The 19,201-nt window shown below is 47.7% G+C and overlaps 1 protein-coding gene across 5 annotated transcripts in view; it reads left to right on the top strand.

Moving 5' to 3' along the window:
- LOC144110292 (acetylcholinesterase-like) overlaps window positions 1-19,201 on the top strand; it is a 47,655-nt gene that overhangs the window by 9,343 nt on the left and 19,111 nt on the right. For 4 of the 5 annotated variants that reach the window (XM_077643139.1, XM_077643144.1, XM_077643141.1 and 1 more), the window contains exons 2-3: window positions 8,041-8,349; window positions 17,684-17,777. In XM_077643139.1, coding sequence (XP_077499265.1) covers window positions 8,041-8,349; window positions 17,684-17,777 — 403 coding nt within the window. The remainder of the gene's footprint in view (window positions 1-8,040; window positions 8,350-17,683; window positions 17,778-19,201) is intronic. The other variant, XM_077643140.1, reaches the window with a different exon arrangement.

The following is a 19,201-nucleotide window of genomic DNA, read 5'->3' as shown; positions in this document are numbered from 1 at the left end:
ATGGACTAGGCGACGGGTGTACCCACACAGATGCACATTTAATACACCCTACGTGACACACACACTAGCACACGAAACTAATAAAACTAACACAAAACATAAACACTATGAATACACACGACCCGGTAACACTGCTCCTAGCGTCTACTACTAGCCTTCTACTGGTAGCGGTTGGCGTTCGTGCTCACGGTTGGTTCGGTGCCTCTGCGGCGTTGTATGGATCCAGCAGCTGGCTTCGAGGCGGCGTTCGACGTGCTTGGGCTGGCGTCGCTGGCGGTGTCGCTGGCTGCGGCGTATAAGCTCCCGGTCCAAGCGCCCGTAGAGTTGATGCTGGTGTTGTTGGCGTTGGGGGCACCACCCGGATGGGTGGCCACATCGCTGGAGACACCCCTGGCCGTAGCAGGTGGTAGCGTCCTCCGTTGACTCCCCAGAACGGGCTCAGGCACGGCAGGAAGTCCACGATGCGAAGCCGTAGAACGCGAGCTCACTGGAGCAGTAGCCGGCGTCGCTCTCATTCAGCCGATGCGTCCCTGACACGCTGGAGCCTCCGCTTCTCTGTTCTTCCCCCCGTGGCTCGCTCTCCCTTGCCCTTTTATAGCCTTGGCGTTAGTCCACGAAAGCCTTGTGGTCATCTTCTCCTTCTTCTCTTCTCCACCACTCATCTCTCTCCACCTCACTGAATGCTTCTTCTACATCTTCTTTATTCTTCGGTTAATCCACGTCGTCTTCTTCACATCTCTTTCCTTCATAATTTTATTTTGGACTCTTTATTATATGTGACACTGCGCAAGCCAGCACTGCTAGCTGTAGTGAGCCAACTTTGGAATTCGACCTTGAAAGAGAGCTGCAAACTTGGGCAATAAAATTGCACAGGGTCGAACGAAGTGCAGTAAGCGATCTCCTAAAGCTCTTGAGAAAACACCCATGCCATTCGTCTCTACCCACTGACACTCGAACACTCCTGAAAACGCCCAGACAGCCTTGTCCAAAATATCCAGTGACAGAAATTTTGCCAGAACGGTACTTCCATTTTGGGCTTTAATGAGGACTGCTATATGCAGTCAGTGGCTTGCATGATCTTCCAGCAGCGCTAATGGTGTCCTTCAGCACTCATGGCTTGTCATTGTCGAAAAGCACTTCAGCTGTGGCCAATTCAGTGCCTTCTCTTAAACTGACAAACAAGCACCATATCTTGTTGGTGCCTTTGCTTTCCCAAGCAAGCCGGCACTTGCAAATGAATTCCTAATGCCATTTGCTACAGAGCTCAAACACCCCCTGCTTAAAGGTTTAGTTTTTCATTCTAACACTGTGGATGTGTGCTTGAAAGCAATTGTATGTGATGCACCAGCCCGTGCTGGTGCATCAAAGTGTACGCCGGTGCCCAAAGGGCACATGTGAAGGCGTGTACAGAGATGGAAAAGTTGTTTTTTTAGACGCTGACTGTGCTGTGAAAGGTGCAGCAGTGCTAGCTTTCGACAGCCGCAAGATCCTGGCCACCACAGGAGTACATCTGTCCTGACAGAGCTCCCATTTGATCTTGTCAAATATATTTCTTTAGACTACATGTGTCTGGTGCTTCTCGAAGTTATGAAAAGTTAATAGTGCTGTGGCTGTCTGGGCCACTGACAGTTGTGCTGACCTGTTCGAAAGAAAGCTTGTGAATAATGAGTTTGCTCATTCCACACATTCACTGGCTGAAGTTGAATGATGGAAAGCAGCAGAATTCCGCTTGTTGCTCTTCTACACAGAGCCTCTTGAAGCATGCAGTAATGCCCGAACTCTTTGACAACTTCATTGCCTTGCATGCTGCAATGTCCATTCTGGCAAACAGTGAAAGCAGTGGCAAACAGTACAGGGCCGTTCAAAATATATGTGAACGTGGCGAAGCATGGCCGTGCTCCGTGGAGTGTCAGCGCATCCGGCACGGCCACACATGGAAGCTATGCGCTGCAAACACTCAGGAGACTGGCAGCGGTGCTTCGTTTTGTCTGCCACAGTGCAGAAGCGCATTGTGCTTGCTTTGCTGGGAAGCACAGCTAAATAAACGCTCTGAGACGGCCATCGAGATGTTAATCATCTGGATGGCGCCAAGCAGGTCAATTTTGAGATCAGTTCCTATGCGGAGGTTTATTAGGAGCCGCTGAACAAGTCGCCTTCTGTAGCCTACGTTGAAAAGCCTTTATGATACTGTGGTCCATGGGCTGCTGTCTCGCTGCGGTGTTTGGCGGGAGAAACTTCAGTTCAGTGTTCTGCAGCTTGCAAGTCGTTTGATGGGCCAAGCAATTGTCTAGCAGAAGGCATACTTGGTGGCCCGACCCGCCCAACTCGGCGTCCCAAGCCTGCAGCCATTCAACAAAAAGTTGGCGTGTCATCCAGGCCTTTCTATTATAGCCATAGAAGACGGGAAGCTGCTTGCAATTCTTGAACCAGCGCAATGAAGTACTCTTACCGATATCAAATGGACGCAGCTTGCACAAGCCATCCATGTTTGCCGCAGCAGGGCTGTCGCACGCACTTTGCTCATTTTCCCGCCGTGACATGAGCTCCCATGGAGATTGAGCGTCTTATTCGGCAGCATTTGCCAAAATATACCAGTCTTATATGCATTGAAGACTTCGTCAGATGAATACTTTGCAGCAATCTTCAGCCATTCCTCTAAAAGCCACTGCTGCATATCCTGGCTGCTGACAGCCCCACTTTCGCCTGAAATGCTGTGGCAGTTTTTAAACCGTTTGCAGCCACCCAGTGCCACCGCAAAAGTTCTATTCTTCAAGAGCTGCGGCAAACCATTTGGCCTTCTTCATTAACAGGGGGCCATCCACAGGGATGTTTTTCGCTCGGACTTCGAGAAACCACGGATACAGCGCCTTCTCAATTTTGTCGAAAGCAGCAGAGTGCACACAACATTCTCCCGAGTGACTTTGCTCACCTGCTTTGAGCGTGATGCTCCGTGGAATGCCAAATGCGTGTGCCACGTAACACTTCTTTTCGCCATTCTTGATGCGCCGGGTCACCTCAAGCTTTGTTGTGAAGTTTAGATTCTTTTTTTTTCATCTGTAGGTGCCATAGCTCATTAGATGACAGCAGTCACGCACGCTACAATCGGTGGTTTGAAACAAAGACACGCACAAGAAAAGTGTAGCAGTCCCGCACTGGCCGATGGAGTCGACTGGGCGTCAGTCGAATCGAGTAGTCTGCAGAGTCAGCGAAGAAATGACAAAGGCACAAAGGGGAATGAAGGAGAGAGAGGGAGAAAACTCAGTGGAAATGCGCCGTTGGTGCTAGTTGTGCCATTTGTGGGGTGTTGTGGGCGCAACCACCACCTGGCTCTTTCCAGTTCTCGTCTCCCTCACCAGTGAGGAGATGCTGCCCTCCCTTACGACCTAGGGTGCCTCAATGCATGATCGACACACCCTTTTACGACCGGTCTTCTCTCTTCCCCAAGAAGGCATGGCTTGCAAACGTCGCCGCTCGCCTCCGTGCCGCGTGTTGTGCGACCCGAGATGCGAGTGTCTTTGGGGAAAGCACACCTCACAGGGGCCGGCGTGGCGTTCGAAATATTGAACGGGTGGCGAAACTGGAGTTCGATATACTACGCAACTGTCCTATACTTTTACATAATATTTTCAGGGGGACAATCTTTGTGTTTGATATATTCAATAATTCTAAATATGCAGGTTCGATATATCCGGGTTCGACTGTATTTCTTTATTTTCATTTGTGTCCCTGGTACCTTGTGTATATATACACATCACTGTTCAATTGCAATCAACCTGTTCAAAATTTTACTGCAATTGCTATAAGGAGACTGTTTTCCCAACATTATGAGGGACAAGTTGAGAGGACGACCAGTTTGTGGCTTCGCCATGGTTCTGAAAGGGCAGCTGCAAAGAAAGCTGTTGCAGGCAGCAGATTGGGGTACATCAACATGCCGTTGTTCAATTTAATACATTTGTAACCAAGACAGTGGAAATTATTCTCTTCTACTTACTTGAAATGAATGCATCTGCATACAGTGTCAGCCAGGACAGCCTCTAACACCATTGCTGTGCAGTGGCTGCGTTTCATGTGAAAGTACGGCATCCTTCATATATAGTTTTTGTGCACACAGCATATTTTGGGCGTTGCAGCTGGCTTATAGCTAATTCTTGTGCAGTTCGAGCATCTGCTCAGACTAATTTCTCATAAGTATTCAGATCACTTCTTGCAGTCAGGTCCTGTGACTTGTTTTCTTGGCAATTCGTGCATGTGCAATGTTAGGAAAAGGCTAATAATGAATGGTGTGAAATGTAATCAATGACTCCATCGTGGTGGATAACTTTTTATTTTTCCAGGAGCAGCAGCAATGGACTAACCCAGCTTAGGGCAAGTCATGCAGCGGTCCACCAGCTTTTTGTTTTTACTCTGATTTGAAGAGCACCTTCCGTGCACCTTGCGTAAACCTTGCGGGATCTTCAATTTTTAAAAATAAATTTCATAAGTATGGCTTGTTGTTTTGTAAACATGCGGGACTTCACGGCGTGCACATGTACAGTGAAAGCTATATACAGAGGTTGATTATATTCTGCGCATTTCTCTATCACCTGATTGATAGTGTGAATATGATCTATTGTGGAATATCCTTTACGAAAGCCTGCCTGATCATTTGGTTGATTAAAGTCTAACGTGGCCCTCACTCTATTAGCGATTACCTTAGTAAATACTTTGTAGGCAACGGACAGTAAGCTGATCGGCCTGTAATTTTTCAAGTCCTTGGCGTCTCCCTTCTTATGAATTAAGATAATGTTTGCATTCTTCCAAGCTTCTGGTACAGTCGAGGTCATAAGGCATTGCGTATACAGGGTGGCTAGTTTTTCTAGCACGATGTCCCCTCCATCCTTCAACAGATCTGCTGTTACCTGATCCTCCCCAGCTGCTTTTCCCCTTTTCATTGCTTCTAAGGCTTTCTTTACTTCATCTTTCGTTACTGGCGGGATGACGCATTGCTGTGCACTGCTGTCTTTCTCATTAGCGTTCTGATTACATTGGCTACTGTACAGGTCTGTGTAGAACTCTTCGGCTACGTTAACTATCTTATCCATATTGCTAATGACATTGCCCTGCTTGTCTCTTAATGCATACATTTGGTTTTTACCTATGCCTAGTTTCCTCTTCACTGTTTTTAGGCTACCTCCGTTCTTTAGAGCATGCTCGATTCTCTCCATATTAAACTTCCTTATGTCGGCTACCTTGCGCTTATTTATTAACTTTGATAGCTCCGTTAGTTCTATTCTATCGGTAGTGTTAGATGCCTTCATGTTTTAGCGCTTCTTAATCAGATCTTTCGTCACCTGAGATAGCTTCCCGGTATCTTTTCGAACTGTCCTACCGCCTACTTTTACTGCGCACTCCGTAATTATTGATGTCAGGTTATCGTGCATTGAATGAACATCAAGATCATCTTCCTCAGTTAAAGCCGAGTATCTGTTTTGCAGCGCTATCCTAAACTCCTGTGCTTTCCCTCTTACGGCTAACTCGTTAATGGTCTTCTTCTTCGCTAGCTTCTTCCGTTCCCTCTTCAAGTCTAGGCTAATTCTAGACCTTACCATTCTATGGTCGCTGCAACGCACCCTTCCGAGGACGGCCACATCCTGAATGATGCCAGGTTTAGCGCATAGTATGAAGTCTATTTCATTTTTAATCTCACCATTGGGGCTCTTCCAGGTCCACTTCCTGTTTTCTCGTTTGCGGAAGAAGGTATTCATGATCCGTAAATTATTTCTACGATTGATTACGAGAAAGCATTCGACTCAGTGGAAACCTCAGCAGTCATACAGGCATTGCGTAATCAGGGGGTAGAAGAGCCTTATGTCAAAATACTGGAAGATATATATAGCAACTGCACAGCTACTATAGTCCTCCATAAAGTCAGCAATAAAATTCCAATAAGGAAGGGCGTCAGGCAAGGAGACACGATCTCGCCAATGCTGTTCACCGCATGTTTGCAGGAGGTATTTCGAGGCCTGAATTGGGAACAGTTGGGAATAAGAATAAATGGAGAATACCTAAATAATCTGAGATTTGCTGATGACATTGCCTTGCTGAGTCACTCAGGAGGTGAACTGCAAATCATGATCAACGAGTTAGACAGGCAGAGCAGATCGATGGGTCTAAAAATTAACATGCAGAAAACCAAGGTAATGTTCAACAGCCTAGCAAGGGAACAACAGTTCACAATTGGCAGCGAGAGCCTAGAAATTGTGCCGGAATACGTCTACTTAGGGCAGGTAGTGACAGCTGATCCGGATCATGAGAGGGAGATAACTAGAAGGATAAGAATGGGGTGGAGCGCATATGGCAAATTCTCGCAGATCATGAGTGGCAGTTTACCAATTTCCCTCAAGAGGAAAGTGTACAACAGCATAATCTTACCGGTACTCACCTACGGGGCAGAAACGTGGAGGCTAACGAAAAGAGTTCAGCTTAAGTTAAGGACAACGCAGCGAGCCATGGAAAGAAAAATGATAGGTGTAACGTTAAGAGATCGGAAGAGGGCAGAGTGGGTGAGGGAACAAACACGGGTTAATGACATCCTAGTCGAAATCAAGAGAAAGAAATGGGCTTGGGCAGGGCATGTAATGCGAAGACAAGATAACCGCTGGTCTTTAAGGGTAACAGAGTGGGTTCCAAGAGAAAGTAAGCGTAGCAGGGGGCGGCAGAAGGTTAGATGGGCGGATGAGATTAAGAAGTTTGCAGGCAAAGGGTGGATGCAGCTGGCGAAGGATAGGGTTAATTGGAGAGACATGGGAGAGGCCTTTGCCCTGCAGTGGGTGTAGTAAGGCTGATGATGATGATGATGACATGTACAGTACTCACGGATTGAAATAGGAAATTCGGAGCGCGTGGCCGTCGCTTCATGGAGCGCCGCCCGTAGACGCTCATGGAACCAAGGTGGTGCATTGTGGTATGGCGCGAGAGGGAGAACATCTACAAAGCAGAATTGTTCCTTCCAGTAGCCAATGAGCCGGCCTGTGGCTTACCACATGCCTGCGTGGCACTGCAAGGCTAGCGCTCCGAATGTCCTATTTCAATCCGTGAGTACTGTACTTCGATTTGCATGCTTTCAAAGTCTACAAATCCGTGTGTTGCTTTGGATAGCATGTGTGCCACTTGTATTTAAATTTAAATTACACCTTGTTGTTCAGTGCCTTTGTTGTGAACTAGAAAGTGAAGCTGACAACAGAAAGCATACCAGCTGTTCTGTCTGATTTTCTTTCTTCCACATGGCAAGGGCATTGAACAGCAGTGTGCGATTTAAATTCCCATAAAAGTGGCACACATGCTAGGCGAGACGCTGATGCTGTTAGTGAATTTCTACAGCAATAGAGGGCCCTGCACGCTTGTTCCAGAAAGCATCCAAATGTCCGCCTCTGAATGCTCTTCAGATGCTCATGGGACATAATCCGGTGGATGTCCATAGTATGTATGTCGAACTTAAACGGATTTTCCTCGGATATCCGGACCCCCGGAAAAGGTCATCAGTTGTACCTATATGGCCATCTGGGTGGTGGACAGGGCCTTCCAAGTCATCAGCAGTGCTTGACTTCATAAACTGAATGGGTGAATAGGGTGGTACGGTAGAGAGGCTATGCATGCGAGGCTGTCAGGACATTAAGAATGGAAAAGCAGAATAGTGGCGAATGTAGGCAGTGGTGTTAAGGAAAGAAGGGATTAGCCTTTCATACTGAACATGTCGGCAATTGTTCAGCCTTTGTCGCATACTCAAACAAAAGATAAGTCCTGCGAGTGTCCCAGGAGGTCCATTTGCACCAAATTTCAGTTGCTACTGTGCTCCATCGTCCATCGTGGACTTTGATCGTTAGTATCAAACAACATTTTCTCTGGTTCAGTTGTCCGGATAGCCCTTGATCGTTTTTGTGAATGCCTGGAGAGTTTGAGCTGCTTATTAATATAAGCCACAGGCTGATTGAAGAAGCAAATGGTTAGTGTTTTTCTTTAAAGTTGCAGTTTTTATTGTATCGTTGCTCGTGCTACACGCAGAGAAATCCCGGGAAGACAGCACCCGCGGAGCCCTGTTTCCGACAGGCGGCCTGGCGCCGATCATGGACGTTGAGCCCGAATGGATCGGGACTCCAGAAGCAGGAGGTGCTTACGCGCCTGACACACCACCGACACCCACGCCTTCAGTTCGAGTTCCCAGCGACCAGTGGCTACCGCGGCGCCTGTCGGAGTTGGGAATCGCTTTGAATCCTCGGCCTGGAGACAGAGCTGCCCAGAAGGAACCTGTCCTGAAGGCTGTTCAGGAGCCTGCCAGGCAACCCCCTGAGAAGGATGGTAGATACGCCCTGGGTAGACCATTTACTATTCAGAAGAACGATGCCTTCCTCATGCACTGCACGTTTCTGCACAGCAGTGTGTGTGATTTACATACAGTTAGCATTTGGTGCGTATTATTTACGGCATGGACAGTAGTGATGGGCAGAGTTTGCATAGCGTGAAATTCGTGTGACGATTTGTTTTTATGTGTTTTCGCACGAGTTTTAATTCACTTAACAGAAGAAAAAATTCAGTCTAGCTCGTCGTCGAGAGTAGATGAAGCATGAAATGCGCTGCAGAAAAGTCTTAGCGCATTCCAAGTCAGCTTGTAGGTACTGTTGGAGGGTGTAGATGTTGGGATGGTTAGTTTTCTGACAAAGCATTCTTTTCTTTTAGCGCTGACATGGCACTACTTGCATCTGATTTATTAAATGTAGAACCACAATATATATATCCTCAGGCCTTCGCAGGCACAGCCTAACAAGTAACCTGGAAACAAGCCATCAGAAAGTTATTGCACTGGACGCTGTAGAAAATTCACCTTAGCATTGCAGAGGGCAGTTGGTGTCACTAACACAATGCGAACCAGCTTTCCGGATAAAAAAATGCCTCCACGGTTTCATGAACAGTTTTATTTTATAACCTCTGCCAATCCAGAAGAAATTGACCAATGGCTGATGGTAACTCACGGGCCTGGAGTTAGTAGCCCATGTGTCCCACTTAGCTTTGGCCAGGCGTCCCTTCCTTTCCTCAAAATCATCATTGGAGTCTAGAGCCTTGTCAACACCAATGGCAATGAGCGCAAAGAATGGTCTATAGCTTCGGTGCCTGTTTCTGCTACAACCTTGTGAATGCCAAGTCACTCCGCACACATCTGTCACTTCTGCCACATAGCTTAAAGAGGGACTGAGGTGTCCACCTCCCAAGGGACCAGTTGTGCACCGTTCCTTTGCTTTAGAAGAAAATTGAAGATTGGTTTTTTTTTGGTTTCTGAAATTGGTTTTGAAGAAAGGAAATGGCGCAGTAACTGTCTCACATATATGGGTGGACACCCGAACCGGTTTTGAGGAAAGGACACCCGAACCATGCGGTAGGGGGTTTGACCTCTGACTCACTTGAAGGCCAAAACTGCAAGCACCGCAAAATCGTTATGAGCTAGCTAGTGGCTTTCTTATCGGTTGGCAGTGGAAACAGTGCAGTGCGAGAGCAGTTGTTTTCTGGGGGTCTGGGCATACTTCCTCCTTGTTAATGATGTGGGCTATAAACAGCAGAGGCAAAGTGGCACTGCTCTGCTTTCAAGGTTAGGCCGGACAACTTGATAGCATCTAATCTTGTTCGAAGCCTTCTGATGCGAAAAGCTTCATTACGCTATGTAAAGCGGTCGTCATGTAGGCCGGAGAATGACCTTAAACGACCTTCAGACCAGCCACATTAGTCTTGTATGACCATATGTGTTACAGTTATGGTGCCGAACCCTTGACCCCTGACCTTTAGTTGACCTTTGGACTTAAAGGGGCCATGACATGGTCGTTCTGCATATTGCAGTTTTCTGCTTCAGTAACTAATGCAAGAGCTTATGATTCAGTTTCCGAAATTTGGCTGCCCTGGACGCACTGTATTTTCCAAAAATATGATCGAAATCGAGACCGGGAGACTCCTCCCACCGGCAGCAACCGCCATATTGAAAGCTCTCGTGTTGTCACTAGCACATGCACGGAGCAACGTCGTCTGCTCTCATTGCTGCAATATGCGCAGCAGGTCTCATTCCCCCCTGTACTTTAGCGGGCGATCAAAGTAGCAGTCGTCTCCCATATATGAATGACTGGTACCGCAAAAGCGATGATAACAGTAATGCAGTTTTTCTTCGGTATAGGTAGGGTCTGGTCACACTATAGGCCGATGCGACGGCGATCGGCGGTCGGTGGGCTGATCGGTACGCAAATGCCATCGCTGACGCACTGGTCCGTCACGCTAGACCGACGACAACGCCAGCACGATCAACGATCGCGTATCGTAGTAATTAATGTTAAAGAGTCAGCTTAGTGGGAACCAGAAGAGAGTGGTAGGGGACTAGTTGGTATGACATTCTATAAACTTAAGAATTTTAAAACTTATTAGACCTTGCTAGCCACGGTGACATACGTGATATGCGTGCACCAGCGAAGATGTGCTTTCATTCGGTGCCTGCGCATAGAACTGATCGACAAGGCAAACGACATGGGCAGAAAACGCCGCGCGACGGTGCCGCTCGCCGCCGTCGCCTCGGCTTGTGCGGCTGAGCGAAAGCTTCACGCCCGGTGAATAGACGACCAGAAAAACTGTGCTTGTGTACCTTATCCGTGTCGAAAAAAAAGCGAAACGAGCGGCTACATATCATATCTTCACACTCTATTACTAATGAGTGAGGAACTTTTGCGATATTTGTGAATTTTGGTTGACGGTGGACCGCCGGCCCCTTTCGTGACGAGGCCTAGCGAGTACGCAGGATTCATGTGTGCGATTTCGGCGATTGCGGAGAGCGAATTTGCAAGTTTTAGCGCCTGCAAATAGCTGTCGAGTGCAGTTTTGGCCACAGTGCCCTCAAAGCGACGACTGCCTACATCGCAGGGCGTGAGTACAATAAGGGGGAAGTGCCGATATGTGACCCGGTCTGCATAGCATGTGCAGAAGGCAGCCGGCAGCAGCCGTCGGCGTCGACTGTGGACAACAAATCTGGTTGTTTTCATTAATTCAAGTTATGTCCGAACGTATTTTTAGCTAAACCGATTTAAAATATAATTTTGGTGACATAAGAGAAAGCAGACACAATTAGCAGAAAGCGCCGGTATCCTACGCGAAGCGTTTCCCAAGCAGGCGATATAGCATCATTGGCGCTTATTGCAGTGTTATCATGGTGTGTAAATGAGCAAAAGTGCAATTTGTGAGCAAGGGGACGTAATATTTAAGATAACGATAACCCACCTGGCGTTTTATGCCATGCAAATGAGCAGTACTGTTTGCGCACAGCCATGTAAGCAACCTTAGCGCGGAGCTGCATTTGTCGTAATCGTCGCACTCCTGTGGCACAATGCGCACGCACAGCAAAATGCTGTACTATTATTTCGAAGCACTCATTTAGACGGCGGCGACTATTCATCGGTAAAGACAGTGTAAGCATTTGAGTCACGTAGGGTTTTGCAAGTGGCTTGGTTCCTGCAAAAAGGTTCTATGAGTCGAAGGAAATGTATGTTCGACTTACAAATGCGTACATGCAGCGCGGAAGTCGTCGCACTCGGCACTTTTCTCTGCTCCTTTCGTGCCTCAAGGTTACTGTGGCACACCTTTTGATAATTTGAGTTTAATTATCGAGCGATGAATAGCGGACAAGAACTTGGTAGCTAGCTGCAAAACGCTACTACGTTCACGGCGCACATTGGCGAAGGCATGCACGGCACGTGCGCTTTTCACATACGGAAGCACTTGACTGCTCAAAAGAGACTATACTCATAACATACGAACAGCATGCTTCTAAGCGTAAATAATAAAGCAGGGGTCCATCGATTTCTGTTTCCTCAACAATCGGAAAGTGGGCGCCACGAGCAAGTCCGCTTTCCCAAGGATCACTCAGCTCGTGTACAAAGTTAAGTCTTCCCAAAAGAAAACATGGAAAATGCATTCTATTTCGCTAAGCTAAAAGAAAAAAACTTTTCGAGCGACCACTGTCTACGGTGTGCATGCAAGCACCTCAACAGCTCGCGCAGGCGCGTGGCGTGTATGTGCTCGTGACGTCACCGATCACAGGTTGCCAGACCAACAAGCAGTTCGAAAAAGAAACGAAACAATTCGTTTTAAAATTATTTACCGCACAGAATCAACTGAAAATTGAGGGAATTATAATTTAACCTGTCAAGAATTAAAGGCGATAAGCAGGGTATGCGTGAAAATAAACTATCATGGCTCCTTTAAGAACATCCGTTGGAGTGATGTGAACCTACGTGATGGCATCCGATGGGGGTGTCGCAAGACCGTGTGGGACCACGTCATAGCCACGTGTTCATGTGGGTATATATAGGACGGCTGTCGCGAACGTGTAGCGGAGCTGCCATGGACGAGCCTCAGACGCTTAGCAAGCATGCTTGCGTTTCGCTGAATTCCAGGGTAAGCCAAGATAAGCCAGTACCAATTTTTTAGGTGCTCTTCAAAGTTTGAGGTGAAGACGACGGCGTTATTTAAATATACCAGACATATTTGCCCCTTGAGGTTTGCCAGCAATGTATCCATTACAGTCGAACCCGGTTATAACGAACAGCATGATTTTCCGGAATTTGTTCGCTATATCCAAACCCGGTTTTAACGAATTTCAGTATCCAGTTCGTTATACAGAATATTGTGCAGTTGAGCAAAAATGCGCTAACGAAAGTAATGCCATGCCACTCACCACGCATATTTGCTCAGAAAACAATTTATTGCACAACAATCTGCACTTGCAGTAGGCGGTGATCTTGGTTTGCACAGAGCGCTTAGTAACATCAGCGTGAATTGCATTCTCAACGCGTGATAAAATGTCAAGTTCGCTTCCTTGTATCTCGGCACAGTAGTGGTGCAGCACGTCTGCTGCGGTAAGTGCTTCATGAAAAGTACGCGATTGTCTTCCGGTGGCGGCGGCTCCTCGTCCTCCTTGATGCCTGCACATCAGCAACGATTTCTGCATCCAGTGGGCTTGCCGCCACCGCTACCTCGTCATCAACCATCGCAAAATCTTCGACATCTTGGGGCACAGTGCCAGGAATGCGGGCAAGTTCTTCCCAAAGAGTGGCAGTGTCGCCATCGTCTTTATTTGCACTCGCGGCTTCGGCAGCCACCTGGCACAGTCTTGCATGCCGAAAACAGTATGCGCGTTTTCACAGTTAACGTGACAACCGTTTTCTTATCTCTGCGCTCGACGCGACAAAGAATACTCACTTTGGCGCAAAGCGGCAGAGCTTGCCACTGCTTCGTAGCCATCTTTGAAATACACCAAAGGCAGGAGGTACGGGGACGCAGCAACGGCCGGAATCGACCGCACAAGATGCACGAGGAGCAGCCAAACCAAATGAAAGACTAAACGCCAACAAAGAAAACATAAGAGGATAAAAAAGAGGAGGAGAGCGATAGGCGAGATGCGCAGTCAAAGTCACATTACCCTCTTTCTCTTTTCTACTGGCTATTTTTTTATGACGCTGTTCTGTCCGGTGTCACATTAGGATTGGAGATGCACGCAGGTAACTTGACCATGTGGTGAGCAGTTGCCGAATAGGAGCGCTGCACAGCAACAGGGCGAAACCGGCAAAGGCGCCGGGAGCTGCTGGACTGGTTCGTTGCTTCCCCCTCCACTCTCTTTTGCGCCGCGGCACCAGGGAAGGGAGCAGGCGAGGGAGCGGACGCATTGAGGCACCCCGGGAGCCGGTGCGTGGCGCCCGTGGGGGATCATCGACCGCGCGCTCAGTTCGCTATATACAATGTACAGTTCGTTATAGAAAGTATATTTCACATGAATAATGCTAAGACAGCTTCGAGTGTTCATTATAAAGCATAATTCGCTCTACCTGGGTTAGTTATAACCGGGTTTGACTATGGTCGCTGAAATGTTGCTAGAGCGGAACAGAGACCAAATGGCATCACCTTGAACTCAAAGAGACTATCTGGAGTGATGAATGCGGTCTTCTCGCTGTTTCTTTCACCGATACAGAATCCAAGTGCGCCATCTTTCTTCCTCACTAGAACAACCTTTGCCGCCCAGGGGCTCTTTAATGGCTGGATGACGCCATCGCAAAGCATTTATTCTACGTGGTCCCGGGTGGCTTGTCGTTCTCACAGCGACACAAGTAGGGATTTTGGTGGAGGGGTCAGGCGTGCCAGTCAGTTACAGTGCGATGCTTGGCAATCGGCGTTTGTCAGATCTTCGGCGATGATGAGAAGCACTCGCTGTAGCTTTGAAGCAGATTGCGAATCTGCTCTTGTTTGTTAGAGGCAGGACTGGGTGTATGTCGAAGACTTTTGTGATCTTCATTAGGCGAATCTTCGGGGGCTCGATCAAAGAAGTCAAAGGCATTGTGGACATTGGATAGTTCGTCGAAGGAAGCAATTGTTGTTCCTTTGTTATTGTGCCAGTATTCTTGCCGAAGTTTGTCAGCAGCACTTCAGCTTGGCCATTGCGGAAATGTGCAGTGCCTCTTGCGATGCCGATTGTTCGGTCTAGAAGCAACTCCGTGTTTCCCTCGATGAGAGCTTTCATGTCCGTGGTATTTATGGTGGCCATGACACTTGACTTGGGTGAGACGCTCGAAAGGGTGGCTTCGTCTGTCGAAAGCGTCATGAGCTGGGGTCGAAGGTTGATTATTCATTTAGAAAATCTATGCTCAATTTGATGTCGCTGGAACATTGCTGTGATACTATGAAGCTCGCACGTTAGTATGTCCCTTGACAGTCACTCGCAGAGTGCATCATCCTGCTGGCGTAATAAGGTGACCTCCTGCGGTGCTGATTTGTGGACTGTCCCAAGTGGTCGTTACTTTCCTCAGCTGTGTGGCGAATGTTTCATCCATCACATAATAATCAGCTCCTGTATCGACTAGAGCGGTAACTAACTGTACAGCTGTCGATAGCCACTTTCAAGTCGGATGTCTTGGCTCTTGAGTTGCGCGTCATCCTCGGCGTCTGGTCACGGCTTCGTCGGATATATGAATCATAAGTAGGGCTTGGCGTCGGTGCTTTTCTGGGTGGCAGCGTCGTTTTGGAGGTGGCTTGCGACGTGGTTGAGGTTGTCACTGTATATGGTGTCGGTGTATTGGGGCGGCGTCTTCATGCGACGTTGTCGTTGAAGGATCTTCAGCGTTTCTCTCGGGAGCAACCTCACCTCCAGAGGTTGCTCTCTTTAGTTTCCTCTACGTGGGCTCGACCTCCCTCGTACCACGGCTGCGTAGCTGTTATGTGGCAATGCAAAACGTGAGGATGACGGCAATGGTGAGCGCGGAAGGCGGTTCGGCGCATACTCCTCTTGACACAGGTCCTCGTTGATTTCTTGCTGACGTTGGCCGAAGCATGGTTGTGGTGCATCAACGGTAAAGCCAGGAATACAGATACGTCGGTACGTGCAGTGGCGAAGAATATGTCCATCTTCACCGCAGTGGAAACAAATTTGATATTCGAGAATAGCTGGCTCACGTCGTAGAGGCAAACTTGGGGTGTATCGTCGGGGCTGAGGACTGTGTTCCGCAGCGGCGCAGGCCAAGGCTGGATTTTCAGCCGGACGGGGGGATTTCTTTGTGGACGATTTCCTCAAGGGTTGCTACTTTTGGCCAGTTCAAAGATGGTAACATGCGACGCAGGTCTTCCCGTACAATTTCGCGGAACACATCCCGCAGGCTGCCTCCGAATGCTATGCCATTCAAGAGGGTAGTCGAGGCCACTTAGAGCTGTCGAGGAGAATGGCAGGCTCGTGCTTCTCAAGTTTTCTCAATAGTGGCTGATTCGCTGAAGAACTCAGTGACGGTCTTCGGTGGATTGCGGGTCAGACCACCTAAAAGTAGCACGTATCAAAAGCTGCACCTTCTTTTCTTTCCTCATGTCAGGATCAGCATGTCGCAGAAGTCGGTTCATGTCTTCTATGTGTGAGGTCACTCTCTCGTTCGGGTGCTAGATTTCTTTCCTGACGATGCTTGTGAATGCCTTCAGGGACTCTCGCTTGAATGATTCCCAGAGAAGGTTTTCGAACCAAATTCTATCTGACCCTTTTAGTAGGGCAAAAAAAACGTGGCTCACTTAAGTCTGGTCATCCCAATTGCTGAATGCAGCGACACGGTCAAACTGTTCTTCAGGATCCTCACCCAGTGAACATGGGCGGCAGTCAGGGCTGGAGCAAAATAATGGGGGCTGGTGTTGTAGCCATGGTTGACGTCGGCGTTAAGAATTTTTCGCTCGCGTGTGGTACGGTAGTATTCCATTTTCGGGTGAGCACCCCTGGAGACGACAGCTACGTTGCACTTCGGTTGGGACGACTTCTGCGGCTTTCTCTTCTTCGAGACGGTTCGGGCGGCTCACAGGGGGTGAGGGCAGCAGGGACATCCTCCACCAGATGCCAAGTGGTGGCTGCAGTCCAGAGAGCAGGAAGGCAGTGAAAATGGCTTCTAAACGAAACTGTTCGCGCTGACTTACGCACGCAAAGAACTGAATGACTCGGCGGCAGTATAGCAACAAGCGGGCTCGGCGGTTGTCGAACAGAATCCCGGCTGCTTTCAGCCGTGCTCAGTTTAAGGCTGATAGTGAACTTTCGAGATACGGTGTGCAAAGTTCCTGCAACAGTCTAGAACAACCTAGAATCGGCTTCGTCTGGATGCGACCAATCGAGGTAAATCTGTCGCGTCTTGCATCGCAAACAAAACGAAAAAACCACGTGTCGACACCTTTGAAGAGTAGACAAATAGTAAAAAGATTTGCGGCGATATGTATTGAATTTATGCTAGTATTGTTGCATTATACTATTTATTTTAGTGCAAAAGCACTATTTGAATGTGTAAACTTCAAGCAAGGTCTTGCGATGTTTGTCTGTGTCAAGTATCTTCCTATATTTGTGGGTTTGTGCTGAGTGACAAATAAAAAATTTAACAAATACTGCCGCAACTGGGATTCGAAACCGTGGTGGCGCGAACAGATCAGCTTCGCTGGCCAGTGCTCGAGTGCACCAAGTTTTCGCCACAGCTGAGCACACCTCGTGTTAAACTGCAACACATAGTCGCGATGTGCATTCCACATCTTAGTTTCTATAAAGCTTCATATGCGGCGCGAAGACAGAAACTTCTGTCTTTGTCGTCGTCAGCGTTCATGCAATTCTACTTTCGCATGGTTATTTAATTTAGTTAAACATTCTGTCATTTTTTTAATGTGATGCATAGTTATCTGTTTGTCTTGGCTTATAAGGCTTGTAATTCTCAAAATTTTCATTTGCTTGTGAAAATGTTAGCAAAAGGCATAACATCTCCCTGCAATTCTCACTAGTGAGTTTTTGTTTTGCACATCAGTGATGTAAGTAAAGATGTAGAAATATTTCTCGCATTTCTGTACTTAACTGGGAGATACTATTTTGTGAATATTTGCTGGATGCAATAACTGTCTGGTAAATAATAGGTCCAATTGGTTTGCACGATTTGGATGGCAATTGGGAGGGCTGAAAACAAAATTAGGACCAATTAGAAAACAGACTTGGTTCCAATTTTTTTTTTTCCCCCTGGGGAACAGTTATGCAAAATCGGCCCACTGGTTCATTCATGCGTGCTGTAGCTAGCGCAATGGTGCAGTGCTATTTTAACGGGCTCAACGGAAGGATGTCGTCATGCTCCCTCTGTCACACCAGGTACCGGCCACATTATGGGCTCCGAGGCGCAGAAAGATGAAAAGTGGGCTGCCCCCAAGAGGCCTGGCCAAGTTGCAGCTAGCGTAAATGACAGGTGAGCTTCTCGTCTGCTCCTTGAAAAAGTGTTGCTCTCGTTGGGGTGCCTGATGAAAGTTAATAGGCCATCCCGTGATGTACTTTGCTTGGAATGTCTCTAAACGTGATTGTTTGCATGCACACACAAACAGCGTGTTTGATTACCACCCCTGTGTAAGTCGAGATTCAGCAACAGATAGTCTAACGCCGTCCTAATTAAATACGCTGTCTAGCTGTACTGGCCAGCCCTGCTGCTTCTTTCATGTTAAAACCCTATTTGCAGGGCTGAATGTCCCTCTAGGTGCACATAGGAGGGCACAAATTCTCGGTGCATCAAGCACCGCAATCAGCGGGCGGAGAGGACAAAAAATGTAATCACCATCAATGGTCCAGTGCGGCATGGTGTGTGCTCCGTGTTGATCGTTTTGGTGCAGAAGGAATGAAAGCATTGGCAGATAAAAACAGAGAGCTGTTCCAGATGAGGGCTCGCCAAAGCCTTCAATGCTTTGCGCGACACAACAGATCGCTTTCTGGGCGTGCTTTCGCAAGAAGCAGGCTGGTTCTAAAGCTTCTTGCCCTTCTTACTTTGGTAAGCGCTGCGCCGAATCAGGTCATTTTAATAGCCTTGTAAATTTATGTTTAGTGGATCGGCTTGTTTAGAAGTGTGACATGTTTGAAGAACAAAAACAGCACAGCAACAGGGACCAGAAAGAAGACTGGACAGGCGCTGTTATTTCTTGCCCCTGTTTTCAAGGGGAAAGCATTTATAGGCTCATGACTCACCAGTGGGGATGTTCCCAGAAGGAAAGTGTTGCACTATAGCTGTCAATCAAATGTGGTTGAGGTGTCCACCCAGAGCTACTGTGTCCTTTCCTCAAAAACATTTCCTTTCTTCAAAACACATGCTTTAGCATTACTTCAGGTAAGCTGACAAGTATCCTCACAGTTAGGTAGCAATTAGTTAAGTAGTGATTAGTTAATCGGTCATTAATTGGTAATCAGTAATTGGTTAATTAGTATTGTTAGTAATTAGTAAAAACTAACCCGCACATGGAAGCGCGCCAGTCCCACTATCCGGTTATGGCCATGAGCAGTGAGCAGAAGCTGGTGGTCATTGAAAAATTGAAAATTGGTTTTTAAGGGAAAGGAAATGGCCAGTATCTGTCTTGCCTATCTGCCCATGGGGTAAAGGAGGGAGTGAAAGAAGAAAGAGGTGCAGTAGCTGAGGGCTCTGGAATATTTTCGACCATCTTGGGATCTTCAACTTGCACTGACATCGCACAGCACAAAGGTGCCTTTTGCGTTTCGCCTCCATTGAGTACGAACCTGTGGAGCAACTGTGGAGGATCCGGGAAAAAGCGGTGTCCATCGTTCACAAAATGACTATTGGAAAGCAGACGCTCCACCGCGTGGCCATCCCTTGCCTCCCTGCTAGAGTGACGC

This window comes from Amblyomma americanum, chromosome 11 (genome assembly GCF_052857255.1).
Source record: "Amblyomma americanum isolate KBUSLIRL-KWMA chromosome 11, ASM5285725v1, whole genome shotgun sequence".
Lineage (NCBI taxonomy): Eukaryota > Metazoa > Arthropoda > Arachnida > Ixodida > Ixodidae > Amblyomma > Amblyomma americanum.
The sequence above is the reverse complement of the archived record's forward strand: the minus strand, read 5'-3'. Positions and strand labels throughout refer to the sequence as shown.